Below are 18,400 nucleotides of genomic sequence, written 5' to 3'. Positions count from 1 at the left end.
TCTCTTTCTTTCTTTTTTTATTTTTTTCTTTCTTTCTTTCTTTCTTTCTTTCTTTCTTTCTTTCTTTCTTTCTTTCTTTCTTTCTTTCTTTCTTTCTTTCTTTCTTTCTTTCTTTCTTTCATACAGTGCTTTGCCTGCATGTGTGCCGGCCCACCAGAAGAGGGCATCAGATCACATTATAGATGGTTGCTGGGAATTGAAGTCAGGACCTCTGGAAAAGTATTCAATGCTCACAACCTCTGAGCCATTTCTCCAGCCCCCAGAGTTTCTCTATGTAGCCCTAGCTGTCCTGGAACTCCCTCTGTTGACCAGGCTGGCTTTGAACTCACAGAGATCTATCTGCCTGCCTCTGTCTCCCAAGTGCTGGCATTAAAGGCATGAGCCACCACTGCTGGACTAGAGACCTGTTTTAAAAAGCCAAACAACCACAAAGCCATCCTAGACTGCAAGTGCACCAGCAGCACAGGAAGCTGCAGGAGGGATGCAGACCCAGGGAGGCTCTCACCAGAGGCTTTTCTGCATCCCCAAGGTGTGCAGACCGTTACTGTCCAGGTGTGGGCAACCAGTGATGGGGCCCTGATCCTCCTCCTCCAAGCCTTTCCCAGCTGTAGTCAAATGAAGGCCAAGTTCAGTGAGGTCTGCATTGTTTGCTGCCTTGGAACCTTCCGTGGCTTTAGCTGCTCCAGGACAAATCTGATCCTTCAGCAAGCCTAAAAATTCCTTGCCATCTGCCCCTACCTAGCTCTTAACTAGTGTTTTCTTCACCCATTCTTGGCGAGCACAGCCCTGTGTATGTGCCTGCCTCCCTGATCTGGGCCACCTGCATCTCGAGGCCCAGCTCAGCATTTAGCCAACACTGGCTCAGAGGCTCTTCCCTTCCTCACCCTAGACAGTGAGAACATTCACAACATGACTTCCTTAGAACTTGAAACTTTCCTTTAAACTCACCAGTCTCTTCCTGTGGCAGGCCAAGACAGACAGGGACACATACATGTCAGAGTCAAGGACTTCTGCCCCCACCCCCACTCCCACGCCTGACCTTTGGCACTGTTATTGCCACATCTCTGTCTTCTGTGTGTGTATGTGTGCATGCGCATGTCTCTCTCTCTCTGTGTGTTTTTCTTACTCTTAATGAGTTCCTGTGAATTACCTAACTTTCCTCCCAGCTGTCTGAACATCAGCAACACTACTTATTCAGCAGTTTTTTTCTCTCAGATGGTAAAGGTAGGAACAGTGGCTAATTCTTGGGAAATGGTAAAGTGGTTTCTCAGTCCCTGTCCCAGAAGGCAACCTAGAGTTCCCTGAGCTAGTCAGAGAATATCTGAGGCAAAATATCAGATCTTGGCAGACCTTCACCTATTCACATGTAAAAGCAAGGGCAAGAACTTCCCTTCTACTTCCACAAACACACTTTTATTTCTTTTGTCTGTTATTAATTATCTGCTAATGACAATCTGCAGTTGATACAATGACTCAGAAACAAAAAAAGTAAATAAACATCAAAAGAAAGAGAATAATTATTTTCTCAGGGATAAGATAGCTCAGTAAGTAGAGAACCTGTGTTTGATCTCAAAACCAACATTTAAAAGAGCTGGGTGAGGCAGCAGATACTGGTAGTCCCAGAGTTGGGGAGAATGGCGGCTCCTTGAAGCTTATTGGCCACGGGTCTAGCCTAATTAGCAGGTGCTAGGTCCTAGTGATAGTCTTTCTCAAAAAACAAAACAAAACAAAAAACAAAACACCAAGGTGGACAGTTTGTGAAGAATGACCTCTGGCCTCAGCACCATTATCACTGCATGCACATACCTATACTCTCGTGATGGCTAATCTTGGCTGTCAACTTGACAATCCCAGGAAGAGGGGACCTCCCCTAGGGAACTGCTTCCTTCAGATTGGACTGCAAGTATATGTGTGTGCATTTCCTGGAATGCTAATTGATAAAGGCGGGACCACTGTGGCTGGTACCATCCCTAATATAAGATAGGTAAATGAAAGCAAGGCAGCAAGCAGGCATCCTCCATGATTCTGCTCCAGGATCCTGACTTAGCATCCCCTGATAGTGGACTGTAAGATGAAATAAACCCTTTCCTTCTCAAGTTGATCTTCGGCTTGGTGCTTATCACAGCCATAGGACGGCCTTTTCCTTCAGATGCAGACCTACGTCCACACAAGCCATGCCCTCTATCCTGCTTGTAGTTCACTAGGGTGTGAAACGGAATGCAACGATAGGTAGTTCAGGGGACCTGGAGCACCGTGACTCCTTGCTGTCCTGCCACCCTATGTTTTCAGCGCTGAAGATGTTGTGATTTGTGGGGTGGAAAGCAGATAGCCCCAGTTCAAATCCTAGAAGGTGGGCGACCTTGGACAAAATGCCCCTCTTCCTCCACTTCAGATTTCCCAGTGGCAAACTTGAATGATGACTTCTACAACTTTTAAGTGGCCTTAGAAGGTGACTCCCTGCCCCTCTACGGCCCTGGCCTGGCCTTCTCTGCATGCCATGAGCTCGTAGGCAGGTATCTTCTGGGTCAGGGTATAAAGGGTCACAGCTGAACCCAAACACCCTCCTGTTGGGCTTCAGGAACCACTTGGGTCCCTGTGCTTGTGTGTGTTTGCTCATTGAGTTGTCTCATGGGTAGAGTCGCTTCTATGCACCACAAAAGCAGCTGTGAGGTGCCCCAGTTCACTTATGAGTCCAGTTAGGAAGATGATTTCGTCATTTTGGGCCACACAGGCCAGCCCTTAACAACAGCAAACATAGCCAGTAGCTCTGCTGTCTTACGTGTCACCTCTGCTGGGGAAGCAGCTGCACGCTGGGCAGGCAGACGGATAGACTCTATTTACACAAGAACCTTAAGAGGTAGGTGGCACCTGCCTTTCATGACTTCTGTTTTGTTTAAGACAAGAGTCTTACTTCGTAGCTCTGGCTGGCCTGGAATGCAGTGATCCACTTGCCTCTGCTGGGATTGAGGACATGTGCCACCATGTTTTGTGTTTTCAGTTGTGGACTCTGTCTCTCTCTGTCTCTCTGTCTCTCTGTCTCTCTCTCTCTCTCTCACACACACACACACACACAGACACACACACACAGACACGCACACACACACACACACCACTCTTTTTTAAAAATTTTATTCAGATTACAACTCAATTGTTCTCTAATCACTTCTATCCTTCCGTTCCTCCTACTCTCCCAACACACACACACTCTTATATATCATACATACATACATACACACACACACACACACACACACACATACATATGATTTTCTTACTAGCTATTTCTAAGTGCACAGTTTGGCAATGTTAAGCAACTGCATCCTAAGGCTATGTAGCAAGTGTAAGGTGAAGCAGGAGGCTGGATCAGAACCCAGGCCTCTGGCTCCTGGGCTTCAGTGCACACACACAGGTGTAACAGAGTCACCGCTGTGCCACAATATGGCCTAGGCCTGTCTGTTCTGCCCTGTAGAGAGGCTTACTTCCCCAACTTTCCCAGGCAGGGCCAAGATCCAATGTGAGGGAGGACAGAGGGCTTAGGCCTCTTCCCACACCACTTGCAAGGGTTCAGGGAGGGTCTTCTGCACCTGACACCTCATCAGCTGCAGGGAGCTCCAGAGCACAGTCATCTGGGAGCTGTGCTGGAGGTCATGCCCTTGAGCAATGAAGCACCGTTCAATTCTTGAGAACTCAGATCCTCCCTCCTTCTACCTCCTAGGAAAGGCACAGGACTCGGGGCTGCTCTGCTGGGTGGCTGGGCCCTGTCTTCATAGAGCCCCATATAGAGTAACTGCTTCTGTGTCTGTTCAGAGAGACATTGGGGGTCATATTCCATGTGGGGGAACCTTGCAGGCTCCCACTCCTAAGCCTTTGAAGCTTTCTCTTTATGGCTGCCCTAGCATCTTGAAAAGAGGCCTGGCAAGCAGGGAACTGTTGGCTGACTAATTGGTGGAAGGTCCCCCGACCCCTGACTTGATCTCTTTTTTGTGTGGTGTGTGCCTTGTGCCTGCATATGGAGGCAAGAGCAGGCATTTCACGTCACTACCGATCACTTTCTGTCTTATTCCTTTGGGATGGGGTTTCTCACTCACTAAATGCATCATTTTGACTAGGCTGACTGGCTGAGGAATCTGCTCCATAATATAAGGGTTGTAGATACACACAGGCATGCCTGGCTGGAGATTTGAGCTCAGGTTCTTGTAGTGAGAAATTTGGATTATGGTTTCCTTTATAACACAGAAATGTTATAAGAATATGTTTTTGTTTTAATCCCAGGTGTGAGGATATGGGGCTGCTTTATAGTGGCTGACTATGATTTGCCTCTGCTCTAGCAGAGGCGTGGTTTTGCCAGATGCAGATAGTTTCTGAGACTGTATGATGTTTGGAATTCTGGGGACTTTTCAGAGGGTTTATAAATCCTAGAGCTCCAGTAGTGGGGTTGTTGGTTGCGGTCTGTTAAGCAGCTGTGTGCAAGAAGAAACAACAACAAGAAATTAGATATCCTCACTTTGAAGATCAAACTTGCCCCAAGGAGCTCGGTACCCTAACCAGCAGGAAGCCGTTTACTGATAGCTTTGCCCCCTTTCCGATCCTGATTTTACTTAGGGGTCTCTCTCCTTTCTTCTCGCATATCTAGTGGTAGGGGGTTGACAGGGAAGAAGGAAAGGGTGGAGAAAGGTGGAAGAAAGAGGAACCCACAGAATAGCAGCTACAGGTCCACCTCCTGAGCATCTCCCTAGCTCCCAGCCTGATCTCTTAGAGGTGAATGTCAGAGCTCAACTGCTGCTGCTTCGCTGAGGCGGAGTCCAGTGTTATTTCTGCTTTTTCTCACTACAAGCCAAGAACACCATCATGCAATGAGCCTGCCCTCCGGTCTGGTCTAGAAGTCTGGTGAAAGCATTTTTCTGAACAGTCTTTGTTCAGGTAGTTAATCCTTTGGAGACAGGTCTTGGGTCTGTACAAGGTGGGGTACAGTTTTGGGGGATGGGTACCCTTTGTCTAGGTGATGGCCACTGTGAAGCTGCTTTCTAACAATGGTTGATCCTATAACCCCTGTCAGGCTGACACTGGTAGCAAAACCATGTGAGCTGGTGCAGTTGTCACCAAAGGCAGCCTTGAAACAAACAGGGTTTGAGACAGGCTTAGTCTGCTTCCCGTGAGCTGTGAAGGAGGTATAGAAAATGCCCAGTACAGTCCATTTCCCCTAACATAGCCCATATTTCCTGAAATAGACAGGATTTCTGCAATTCTTTTTTAATGTTTGCAGCAGGGACTCTCCATGCAGCTTAGGCTGGTCTCAAGCTCTGTCTCCTTGTGCCTAAACTTCTAGTGTGCTGGGATTACACATGTATACTACACACCTGGCAATGTGGGCATGCCAGGGACCAAGAAGGCTTCAGGTGGTAGTAGTTAGGTCTTGATTTCTAAAAGCAGGATAGGGTGGTTCATTTCAGAACTGTCACGCTCTAGGGATTAGGAGAAACTTGGCTCAGCATCTGAGGTGCTTAGGGCATGTGACCTTAGTCAGGCTTGTGACTTTGGGCAGAGTACTTCCACACATGCAGACACGCAGAATTATTGGGAATGTCAGAGAAAAAGAATTTGTAAAGTGCTCATAAGCTCAATCAAATTTGCTTTTAAAAAGCAACAATAAAAAACAGGGTTGGAGCCGGGTGCTGGGAGCTGTAATCCCAGCACTTGGGAGGCAGAGGCAGGAGGATCTCTGTGAGTTCAAGGCCAGCCTAGTCTATAAAGTGGGTCTGGGACAGCCAGGCTTCATAGAGAAACCCTGTCTTGAAAAACTGAAACAACAACCAACCAACCAAACAGTAGGAACAAATTTCTGTAGCTCACTAGCGCAGGCCAGTCTACATGGGGAGCTAAGGCCCAGCTGGAGAGGCCACAGGGTCGCAGGCCTCCTTCCTGTGTGACTCTAGAAAGAGTATTTTGTCTTTGGGAGCTGGAGAGAGCTGGGTGTGTCTTATAATCAGAAACGAGAAATACAACAGCTCCAAATCCATGCTTTCTGGAAACTCCCATCAAGGACACTGACACCTCACATATTGTCCCCAGGCTTGCTAACTTTTCTTTTCTGGAACTCAGCAGCAGGCCTCTGGCACTCACACCTTCCAGCTTGTCACCCTTACATTCCTCATGAGTTACTTTGATGCCAACGGTACCCTGGAATGGCAGGCTTTTCCGGGAACCTAACTATTAAGTGTTCTGGGTCAGGCAGCTGATAAGGCTGGGTTGTTTGTCTTGATAGCACCTAGGCCAGCAGCCCTGCCCAGATCCTCAGGATTTATGTGTGTGCAAGTGTATATTCCTATGTGCATGCCTATGGAGGTGGGAGAACCATCCATCTTAGTTTTTCTGTGACATGAGCTCTCACTGGCTTCGAGACTAGGGATTAAGAGAAACTTGGCTCAGTACCTCAGGTGCTCAGGGCATGTGACTTAATCAGGCTTGCTGACTTACTTACCTAGCACACTAGGGTGGCCAGGTGGTGAGCCTGTCCCACCCCTCAACACTGCCCTCAGGTCTTCACTGCTTATGTAGCCACCACTTTACCAACTGAGCTACCTCACCAACCCCTCCTCTGAGATTCAAATGTCTGCCCCAATGCATCCAACTCCTTACCTGGCCAGAAGCTGGGGCAGGAAGGGAGGAAAGCAGAGCATGGTCCTAACAGCACCGGGTCCAACTCATGCTGGCTCCTGAACCACGACCAACTGGTGCAGAGCCAGACCTGAGCAGGCTTGATTGATGGTGAGACAGCACACACCCACTCCCTGGCCTTCCCCTGCTGCCTGACCTGTCCCCTTAGCACTCCCTAGAGAAACAGGTCCCTTCTAAGCACCTCCTATTCCAGTGCAAGACCATGGTGCAAACAGGAAAATAAACAGCAATTTCAGCTAAAGGTAAGGGTTGGTAAGACTGAAGAAAATGGTTTGGCAGTTCTCAAAATATTAACTGACCATTTGTCCACTGCTAGGCAGATGCTTTGAAGCTAAAACCTACACATAAAGGTTCCTAGTTAAAACAGTGGGAGGGCGAATTAACAAACTGTGGAATATTCATGCAAGGAACAGAACTTAGTCAGAAGAAGAAAATGCTGCTGACAGGAGTCGCTCTGGGATCTTCACCTGGAGTTAGCAGAAACGTCAGTCCAAGGGTGTGCTGTGCCTATCCTATTGGCCATGGCAAATTCTGGAAGCAGCTACTACCATGAAGGCTTGGGGCACACCTTAAGCATCTGCTGCCCACATGCTGGCTACCACTGTCATTCCTTCCCTGTCCATGTGACCCAACTTTGCCCCAGAAAGCTGACCACTGTATTGATTGTATTGACAAGAGCCATCAATACTGAGCACAAGAGACACAGAATTTGTAACTTCTTAGCCAAATGGACAAAACAACACTTGAGAGCTGCTAGCCACTAACCCCTCAGCCCTGGCTCACCTTGCTATTTCCCCCAAGGAACTATGAGGCATACTTTCATCAAATATAATCAAATTTGGAGCCACACTGGCCTGTGCATCACCTGGGATACAGACAGAAAGGAAAGATGTCTCCCAGTCAAGTGAACCCTGAGTCACCTATACACAGGCTGGAGTTGGTTTCTACCCTTTGAATTGGTGAGAATCTCCTTAGTCTGCAGCCTGAGGTATCATTTCAGAAGGCGGCAAGAGTCATACAAGGCACCCGGAGGCCCCAGAAGGTGCCTGTGAATGCTGCAGAGAGGAAGCCAATGGTCTACACCTGGCTCTCCTTACTCTGGCTAAGCTGGGGAAGGCAGTGGAATGTGGGGGGCACGTTCTGTAACCAGCAGCTACTCTAAACTTTTGACAAGGTCTCCCTGCTTGAGAGACACAGGTCACTTGGGCAACAGAGTTAGGTGGCAGTGCTGCTGAAGATTTGGGTCCTGGTCCTTTTGCTCTCTCCGCAGACTAAGGCCCCAGATGCCTGGGGTCTTAGGATATGCTTGTCTTCTTAATGTTCAGGCGAAGAAGACAACTTTGGAGGGGACCTGCTCCAAGGCTGCCAGGAGCAACTGCAGGCTGACATTTCACTTATCAAATACCAAATGAAGCCACTGCTGGCACTGAAGTAGAGTGGTGACTAGAACAGTATCACATAGTGACAGTCTCCATGGGGAAAAGAAGTCATACACAGACACACCAATATGTCAGCCAGGTAAGAAACTGAATCTCAGGGGGAAAATAAACCAGGGCAACATGGTCAGCAGAGTGATCACAAAAGGCCTTTGGAGGTGGGCTTGGGCCATCCCTGGGAGGCAGGCATTCAAGACCTAGATAAAGCAGCCAGTGCAAAGGCCCTGAGGCAGGGCAGGACTCTAGTCACAGCATTAGTTTTCCAGGTGTGCCCTGGAGCCCACAAACAGTAAGACACCCTTTCTCTTTGTATTCTTCTCTCCAAGGTGACCAAAGAGCTTCTGGAGGTCACAGGAAGGCTATTCCTTAAACAGACTACTGAGGAAGCACCAGCAGGCCTGACTGTGTGCTACTGTGCCAGGCAGTAAGAACTCAAAACTGTAAAGTCAAAATTTCTTTTTTTCAAAACCGAGTTACCATTCACAGATAGCTATGTTTTTGATGTTTTATATGTGATAGATTTTCAAGGAAGGTATCAAGAGTGGGATGGGGGAACCACGTGTAGAATCACATATATGGTATATAACTCTACATGTGATACATCAAAGACATATATATGACATACAAACAAGCATTTTTGAAAGGACATGCAAGAAACTGTTCACATGTTACCTCTGAAGCAAAAGGGACTTTACATCTTATCAAAATTAAATACTTATGGTATACATGAAATAAATAAATCATGGGTGAAAGTAGATTAAATCATAGGTAGACAAGGTGTTGAATGTAGGCAAGTTGTCATGGCTTTTTGTTGGTCCAACATCGATAATCATTTTTGAGAATATCTCATAATACTTGCAAGTTGGAGCCCTCTTAAGAGCAGAGGAGAGCCAGGCTAGTTTGCTAAGTTTTATGATCAAGAGAAGAGATTCTTTTGTGCCCCACCCCCACCCGTGGGATCTGCTGCTTATGGATGACTTGGGTCAGAGCAGGAAGGAGAACAGCCCTTTCGGCCTTTGAACGTTCCACTCAAGTTTCCCTTTTTGGGGAGGGCAGGAGGACTGGAAGCGCTGCTCCCAGACGGAAGAAGCCAAAGGCCTGTGGGCACTGGGACTTCCTCACATGTCATCCCTTGTCAGGGTACCAGGAACCACACACACTATCTCCTAGTCATCTCACATGAAGGAAGAAATCTCTCTCCCGCAGCCCTCATTACTAATCAGTCAAGTATTTCCAAGAAATTTCCAAGAAACTTTTTAGTCCCAATTCTGAGAAGTGTCTTCACAAACCTAAGAAATGTCTGGAAAACCAAACCCAAGTGACGGAACGAAGAAGGGAAAGCCAAGACTGAACTTTGGGTGTGTGTGCATGTGTTCTATGAAGCTGGGGCTTCCAACAGCCTGAATTCTGAGAGGAAGGCCTCCTGCAGGCCCAACAGAAAGGCACCCCGAGCCCCACGCAGGAGATCCACTCACCTGGCACCTTGTCTACAGATGCAAACACAGAGCGCTGCACGGTGGGGTCGCTGCTGCCTCTGCGGCACTGGTCATAGAAACGGAAAGGCAGGTGCTGGGAGGAGGCGGAGCCAAGTCCAAAGCCCAGGACTTCAGTTGTCGGCTGGATCGGGAGGTCCAGAAGGGCTATAATCAAACAGCACCACAGTTTGTTCTCAGCACGTGGAAAAGGGAACAGGCAACTTGATATGACTGGGGCGATGGGCTCGAGTGCTGCCTGTCTTGACAGTGTGACCCTTGGGGGAATCCAAATAGACAGCCTTGAGGTGGAGACTGGTGGGGATGCCAAAGGCCCCAAAGAAGTTCAAAATACAGCTAGAAGTAAGGGCACCAGGCCAACAAGTTAGGGTTCCAGGCTCGTTGAATACAACCAATGTTGGGCCAACGTGCACCTTGACATCTGTATGAAAGCGCTTTTCCAAAAGCCTGGCTTCCCAAGTGGTTTCAAATCCTAGAGCAAGTAAAGCTCCAGGATTCTGCCCCTAAAAGCTTGTGTACATGCATACATGGACAGACAGACAGACAAGATACACAAATGAACAATCTTTCAGTATCTGCAGGACTCCTCCCCAAAGATACCAAAATCTGTAGTTAGGTCCCTTACACAGAGTAGCACTATATATGTATGTATGTATGTATGTATGTATGTATGTATGTATATATATATATATATATATATATATATATATATATATATATATAGTCCTCTAGATGACCTATAGTTCATATGATCAAAGTACTATGAAAGGAGTTCTTGCCTATATTGTTTAGGGAATAAGCATATGGAAAAAGTCTACATAGGTTCAATACAGATGCAGATAGTTTCAAAGTGTGTGTGTGTGTGTGTGTGTGTGTGTGTGTGTGTGTGTGTGTGTGTACACATGGAGGTCAGGTCAATGCTGGGCACTTTCCTTGAATGCTATCCAACTTTAAAGTTATCCCACATCTCTTGTGTGTATCTGTGTGTATGCTTGTGTACTACACAGGCACCCTTCTGTGGCATGGCACATATGTGGAGGTCAGAGGACAGCTTGCCAGAGTCGGGTCTCTGTGTCCACCAGATAGGTTCTAGGGATTGAGCTCAGGCCATTACTCTTGGCGGCAACCACCTTTACTTCTTCAACCGCCTGGCAGGCCCTTTACCTTACCCTTTGACATGGGGTCTCTTGCTTAACCTCAAGCTCACCAGTTAGGGTACACTAGCTAGACAACGAGTCCTAGAGGTCCGCTGTCTTCATGTCAAGGGCTGGGGTTACAGCTGCATGCTGCCATACCATGCTTTTGCACAGATGCCGGGGACTCTAAAGTCAAAACCTCATGGTTGTGCAGGAACCAGCTTACTGACTGAGTTATTGTCCCAGCCCTGGTCCCAGATTTTTAATATCTTGGTGGTGGAATCTCAACTATAAATGCTCATGAGAATATGCGTACAAGAAAGCACATGTATGTACATGTTTGTATTTATGAGTGTGTGTTTACATGCCATAGCTGTCGTCTTCCCTTAAACAACTCTCATGATATAGTAGCTCAGAGTGGCTTTTCAAAATCAATTTAAGAAATATCCACGGCGTTCACGCTAGCAGCCACTTTACAGTGCAATCCTCGATTTTCAAATGAAATATCTGGCCTTCATGCCAGCTGTGAGAAACTGCTTTGCATTACAGGGGAAAGTCTGGAAATAAATCTTGAAAGGAAGGCCTGAATGATTAACACTTTACACATTACAAAATACTCCTGTAATGAGCCTGCAGGCCAGGTTTCAGCTAACTGAGAAATAAGGAGGGGGACTAGGTCAGGTGCATACCATGGAGGCACACACAGCACCATAACGAAGTGCACCCAGAGCTTATTTTTCCTTTGTTTCTTGAGAGAACGCCCCTCTTCACAGTGGGCTGGACATCCTCTTGGCAGCCACAATAAAGGGACTGTTGGGGACTGAGCTGAATTAATTAATTAATTTTGTGAGACAGAATCTCATGTAGTCTGGGCTGGTCCTGAACTCACTATATAGTGGACAATGACCTTTACCTTGGAAGCCCTCTGCCTCCACCTCCCGACTGCTGGATTATAGGCACGTGTCACTAAGCTGCTTTGATACGGTGTGGAGGGTCAGGCCCAGGGCTTTGTACACGCTAGGCAACCATTCTACAACTCAGCCACAGCTCTGGCCTTGGAGTCTTTTTTAAAAATATATTTTATTAATTTATTCATATTACATCTCAATTGTTATCCCATCCCTTGTATCCTCCCATTCCTCCCTCCCTCCCATTTTCCCTTTACTCCCCTCCCCTATGACTGTGACTGAGGAGGATTACCTCCCCCTGTATCTGCCCATATCTTCTTGGTAGCCTGCTGTCCTTCCTCTGAGTGCCACCAGCCTTCCCATCAAGGGGACGTGGTCAAATATGGGGCACCAGAGTTCATGTGAAAGTCAGACCCCACTTTCTACTCAATTGTGGAGAATGTCCTGCCCATTGGCTAGATCTGGGTAGGGGTGGCCTTGGAGTCTTAAAGGTGAGGTTCGGACTGGCCCACCCGCCCTGCCCCAGGACGATGCCTTGACTTCTACTTCATGCAATGAAGAAACACCAGCACCCAGAGATAATACAGGAGCAGAAAGAAGGGCAAAGAAAATTCTGCTAGGCTGCAGCAGCTCAGGGGCAGCCCTTGTCTAGCATGTGTGAGGGCCTGGGCTCCAGAGCTGAAACAAAACATCTGAGTAGGACGCTCTGCACACATGTTCTCTGTTCTGACTATAAACGCACAGCATTTTCCTTCGTACAATGGGCAGACAAGGCCCTCCTAAGCCAAGAGTTGTCTGGATACCTAAGATGGCAGAGGGTAGCTGAAGTACTTGGTGACTGCACCCGAAAACGAAGAGTGAGAACAGTGTAGGGAGGGCCCCTTCTCTTGCATTACAGCCCTAGAAAATCCCTCAATTCCAAACACCTGGGAAGCAGGCAAGTCCCACCCGTTGAAGCACAGTGAATCCTGACCCACGCATGTCCTCGTCTACAGGAACCCTGAGACTTCTCTAGGTCAACGTGAGCAGCTGGGAGAGCCTTGTGGGGATGAGGCCCTGCTCTTCAGGTCACTCACCGGCTATTCTCTGCATCTTCATGCGCCTGGCCTGGATGCGGCCCTTGGCCAGGCGCTGCTTGGCGATGATGCAGCGGATATGATCCGAGAACACGAAGGTGGCCTGCAGGATGGGGAAGGGCTTAGAGTGCGGGCTGGAGGCAGGCTTGTGGATGGTGATGTTCAGGGCACGGCTGTCATCCTCCACTCCCGTCACCTGCATGTCCTGCACAGTGAGAAGGCAAAGGCAAAATGTTCATCAGGCCTGGGATAGGTGGAGGCTGTGGGTGCAGACAGTCCAGGCCTGGCAGGTGAGGGATCAATGATGCTGGACGTCAAGGCTAGTACTTCTTTCCATGAGGACTTGGGCCGCCTAGTGATTAAAGAGGCACACCCAGCCTCTTCCAGGAACACCATTGCCACCACCATGTCACGTTAGACACACCATGAGAATGGAGCAATGTTGGTGTCCTTTGGTGTATCTTTGAGGACAGGCCCTGAGAGTGAGCTACCAGGACCATTTGGCAGAGACTTCAGGCAAGCTGCATGTGAAAGGGAGAAAAGACACTGAGAAGCAGTGAGTGTGTAAGGACTCGTTCCACATAAAGCCTTGGGATGGGTTCTGTGCCGAGTCTGCTGCCCACAAGAGTTCAAGGGCACACGAGGTAAAAGCATACCAGACAGAAGATGGACTGAAAGGTCAGGCAAGCTGGAGAAGTGGGAAGCACTGAAGAAGGCTCAGAAGGAAGGCTGCTGTTCTTTGTAGCAGGTTGGCTCTCGATCTTTGCAAAGAATGCTTGCACTAACGGGTGGCAGCGGGTAAGGTGAGGCTATTATGAATTTAAAGCAGGGAGCTAGGTGCATATTGACAGTCTGACAAATAGTAGTTATTGGAAGAGAACCAAAAAAGGTGGTGGTGGAGCTATGTGGCTCTCATTGTCTGACAGATGACACACATTAATCCTGAGAGAGAAAAACACTGTCCTGACCTTAGGTTCTAAAGAAATGACAGCAAGCCTTGCTAACAGGGCACACAGGTCACCTACTGGGCGGTGCTTTACATGCAGTCCCTTTAGGGGCGAAAAGATCCTCCTACAGCTTCACTGAGTGACAGGTGGGTCTGCAAAGAGAGGAGAGCAGAGCAGCGGCTTCATGTCCAGCTGCTTCCCATGGAGAGCACGCAACATGGCTGATGAGTGCTGCGGTGAGGAGGGGTCAAACCAGCTTGAGCAAGGTCCTCCTGGGAAGCAGAAGGGACAGTAGGGGGAGCCCCAGGCCGAGACAGGTTCACTGGGAATTCAGGGGCAGGGTACAGTAGAGATATGGAGTGGAAAACTGCTATGTGATCTATGAGCTCTTTGTTTCATGCCCTCTGCAGCTGGACGTTAGTGTTAGTCACCCATTGCACATACAGCCCTGTAAAACGCAGGCCCCCATAGATAGGTGCTGTATAGAGCCTGCTGAGCTTCGGGGACTAAGGATAGAATTCTCCCAAACTCCTCCAGCAACAATGGTGCTAGAGGAAGTTGGCAGACACTATGACCTCTTAAAATAGCCAAATTCCAATTCTTGGTTATCTGCCTAGGGAAATCCTGCCCAGGAGCATGAGGAAGTGGAGCACCGTACTGCAGTAGCATGCTTGGAAAGTTGCGGATTGTCAACAGGGCTTTGGCCAAGAATGCCCTGCTATAGCTCTACAGCAGTTAAAAGAACCCCAGCAGGCATGTGTGTGCTAAAATGGCTAGGCACACTCCAAGACAGGCTAGGAGAAATGGCAAGTGTACAATATGGCAATGTGACAGCATAAAAATCTACACACCCACCCACACCCTAAAATACATGTGCAGTTATCCCTTCGACACTTTCCTACCTGCTGGGAACCAAAATCCGCAGATGCTCAAGTCCCTTACTTTAAACAGCACAGTGTCGGCATATAACCTACCATATCTTCCTGTAGACTCTAAATCATCCTAGATGATACATAAGACCACATACATGCTATGTAAATAACAGTTTAGGGAATACATAATAAGGAGTCTTATGCATGTTTATGGCAGACATATTTCTTTCTAAAGTTCTGTTTGTTTTTGAGGCAAAGTCTCACTATGTAGCCTTGGCTAAACTGGGACTTGCTATGTAGACTAGATTGGCCTTAGACTCAAAGAGTCTGTTTATTTCTGTTTCCCAAATACTAGGATTAAAGGTGTGCACCACCATACCTAGCCTGTTTCGTGTTTTGAGACAGGGTCTCACGTAGCTCAGGCTAGCCTCAGACTCCTTAGGCAGCCAAAGCTGACTTTTCTGATAATCTTGCTTCCACCTCCTCCAAGGTTGGAGGCACGTATGAGTCTCCCCAGCTGCATGTGGTGCTCAGCATGGAGTGAGTACAGGGCCTCGTGCATGCTCGGCAAGCGCTCCGTATCAACCAAGCTACAGCCCCCGACTCTGTCCACACTCCCACCCCACTGGCTCTGTGCACCTACCTGAGTGGTCTGCAATTTATTACCTAACCAGTTTGTCTTTGCATTTGTGGAACTCATCATCCTGATTCCCCTGTATGAGTGCTGAGATTTCAGGCCTGTACCACCATGTGGTCCGTCCCCGCCAAGTTTGACAGACATTTGGCAAGATACACAATTAAAAAAAAAAAGTGCACGTAGTGCTTGTACGTGGCAGTGAGGCAGACCTGGAAGGCCCGGCTGGCCCGGCAATGGCTGTCCATCTCCTGTGAGGAGGAGAGGTGGAGAGCACGGTTTGGTAAAGGGCCTGTGCAGTGTTCACCGTGTGTGCACACACTTCTTGTGTCATCAGAAGTGAGGACAAAGCTGACACTTTGGCATGCATTGTGTCAAGTGAGAAGGCAGACTCTCACCTGCAGAAGGCCTGCAAACTTGACCACTCCCCAGCCAAGTCTGGACACATCAGGCTCCACCAGGCTCATCTGGTAAATATCCACTGCCAGGAAGCGCTGGACCATGCCGCCGTCCTTGGTGATGACTGTGCATGCAATCAAGTCGCTGTTATCTAGGAGCAGAGCAGAGGGCAGAATGAGGCCTAGCTCAGCTACCCAGCTGTCTGTTGAGGGGCCCAGTGCCACACAGAACTGGCTCTGAGTGCCTCTTTAGCCAGTTCTGCTGGGAGAGTGTCTGTACCTCTTTAAGCCTCAGAGTCTGTATGTTCTCAAAGCAATCCTTATTGGGACTGATACAAAGCAAATGAACCATTAGGTACTGTACACAAGCTGTAGTTTGAAAATAACTAACAACGGGGTTGGGGTGTAGCTCAGGGGAAGAAAACCTGGAATGCATGAGGTCCTGGGTTCTATCCCCAGCACTAGAACCATCGCCACCCAGCAGCCAAGCCCAGGAGCATCCCAGGGCTTCTTTTGGACCAAAGGTAGTTTACAGAAATGAGGATGGCTTTTGCTTATCTGAAGACAGGAAACAAGCTCTCCTACTCCCTATAACAGCACAAGTCCTTAGAGGCCAGCTCTGAACTAGGTGGAGTGTGACCCTGGGCCAGGCACTTGACCCCTGTGAACCACAGCTTTCTGCCTGTGAAATGGGAAGAAGGTCCCTTATCTCAGGATATTTGGTACAGAAAACAACAGCTGCTAGGAAGGTATTCAGTTTGAAATAGTTACACCCAGAGCTCCTGAGCACACACCAGGCCCCTTCTCCTACCTGAAAGTTATACCTAAACCGGTTTTATTTATCATCTGCCCCAGTAACTCCGAAGTCACTTGAGCAGTGCTATGTAGGCTCTAAGAACTGACCACAGGCCCTCAGGCTTGGCAGCAAGTACTTCTACCCACTCAGTCATCTTCTTGCCAGACCCTATTTATTTTTTGAGACAGGATCTCACTATTTAGCCATGGCTAACCTGGAACTTACTTTGTAGACCAGGCTAGCCTCAAACTCACAGAGATCCATCAGCCTCGCCTCTGCCTCCCAAGTGTTGCTGAGATTAAAGGCATGGGTTACCATGCCTGGTCATGTTTTTATTACACGTAGCATTCTATTGCTTGAAATTACTTTTAAATGAGAAAGTATTTAAGATGTGCTTTTGAAAAACAACAACAAAAAACTAAGGTGAAAAATCATATTGAGCGTGGAGATGTAATTTAGCGATAGAGTAGTACTTGCCTCCGGCTAGCACACATGCGCACACAATGCTCACGTGAGGCCAGGAAGGGCTGTAGTTCAGTGGTAGAGCATTTGCCTAGTATGTGTGAGGCTCTATCTAGTTTTGGGTTTCATTACCAGTCCTGGGGGGTTAGTATTTACAAACTACGACAGTGGGAAACATTACAATTTTAAATGAAAAAGAGGGTAGAACATTCAGTTTCACGATTTTGAAATGTGAGAAAAATATCTCTGTGAAGAATTATAAATCTACTTGCAAAGGGAAAGTTAACAAAGGAGTTACAGTCTAGTTCCAAACACAAATGGCCACAAACGTGGACTTGGGCAGTGTCTAAGGGGCACTCTACCCTGTACACACCATTTTCCACTTTCCAATTGGCCTGAGGAGAGAGAAATCTTCCCGCTTCTCTCCCGTTAGGCTACCACAGGAATGGGGCAGTTTCAGTTGGCTCTTTGAGATAAGTTGCCTGAAACCCCAATCTCTGACTGTTTCTAGAATATTCCCCTAGTTTTTGTTTTGCTTTGTTTTAAATGGGCTGTATGCTTCGAGCTTCCATCTCCTCTCTGGTACATGGCACCTGGGACAGTCACAGTCCCTGAAACAAATGCCAGACCAAATTGGTGCACTCGCCTAGACTTGTGCTTCCTTGTTATCTCCTTTTTCACCCCGGCTTTCCGGTCAGGGATACATAACTTTTAGACTGGGTCTCACACGTATTCTAGGTCCCCCTCAAACTCATTATGTAGTTAGGCTGCCCTCCAATTCAAGGTGGTCATCCTATCTCCCTCGTGCTGGGATCAAAGCATGAGCCGCTGGGTCTGGTTTATATCTGACTCTGATTTTTTTGGAGGTGTGCATCTGTGTGCAGGTGTGGATTTGGGTGCAGATGCACATGGATGCCAGGGTCAAGCTTGGGAGTTATTTTTCAAGAGAAGCACACCTTGTTTTTGGAGTCAGGTCTCTCCCTGGGATCCGAGGTTCAAGAATAAAGCTAGACTGGCTAGCCAGTGAGCTCCAGGGATCCATCAGTCTCTGCCTCCTCAGGGCTGGGGTTGTAAGTACATACCACCCACACCCAGGGGATTAAATTGAAATTCTCATGTGTGCAAGGCAAACACTTTACCATCTCCCCAGTCCCCTTGACTTTAGATTTTAATTCCGTGTTGCACGGCTCTCTTGTCTTTTTAGTTATCAGGAATGAAAGCTCTCTTACTTATTCTTAGAAATATCTTATTTTATAGTAGACAGTGTTAATTTCCTTTACTCAATATTTAAAATACTTTCTCAATGGTAATCTTTTACTCTTAAAAATGTGAACAAAGCCAGGCATTGTAGCAATGCCTTTAATCCTGGCACTCAGGAGGCACAGGCAGGTACATTTATGACTTCAAGGCCAGCCTGGTCTACAAAGTGAGTCTAGGACAGCCAGGGCTACACAGAGAAACCCTGTCTTGAAAAGCCTAACCAAACCAGAGAAAATCAAAACAAATTCCTCCCAAAACCAAACAAAAACCCAAACCAAACCACAACAAACCCAACCCTTGCATTTTC

General features: G+C 47.8%; 1 protein-coding gene across 9 annotated transcripts in view; it reads right to left on the bottom strand.

The window, feature by feature from the left end:
• The window catches only part of CLEC16A (C-type lectin domain containing 16A), a 189,192-nt gene that overhangs the window by 38,944 nt on the left and 131,848 nt on the right, over window positions 1-18,400 (bottom strand). For all 9 annotated transcript variants that reach the window (XM_084763150.1, XM_084763155.1, XM_084763153.1 and 6 more), the window contains 3 exons: window positions 15,576-15,727; window positions 12,725-12,929; window positions 9,587-9,751 (listed from right to left, as the gene is read on the bottom strand). In XM_084763150.1, coding sequence (XP_084619276.1) covers window positions 9,587-9,751; window positions 12,725-12,929; window positions 15,576-15,727 — 522 coding nt within the window. The remainder of the gene's footprint in view (window positions 1-9,586; window positions 9,752-12,724; window positions 12,930-15,575; window positions 15,728-18,400) is intronic.

The sequence above is a fragment of the Acomys minous genome (genome assembly GCF_964271855.1).
Source record: "Acomys minous genome assembly, chromosome: 16".
Taxonomy (NCBI): domain Eukaryota; kingdom Metazoa; phylum Chordata; class Mammalia; order Rodentia; family Muridae; genus Acomys; species Acomys minous.
The sequence above is the reverse complement of the archived record's forward strand: the minus strand, read 5'-3'. Positions and strand labels throughout refer to the sequence as shown.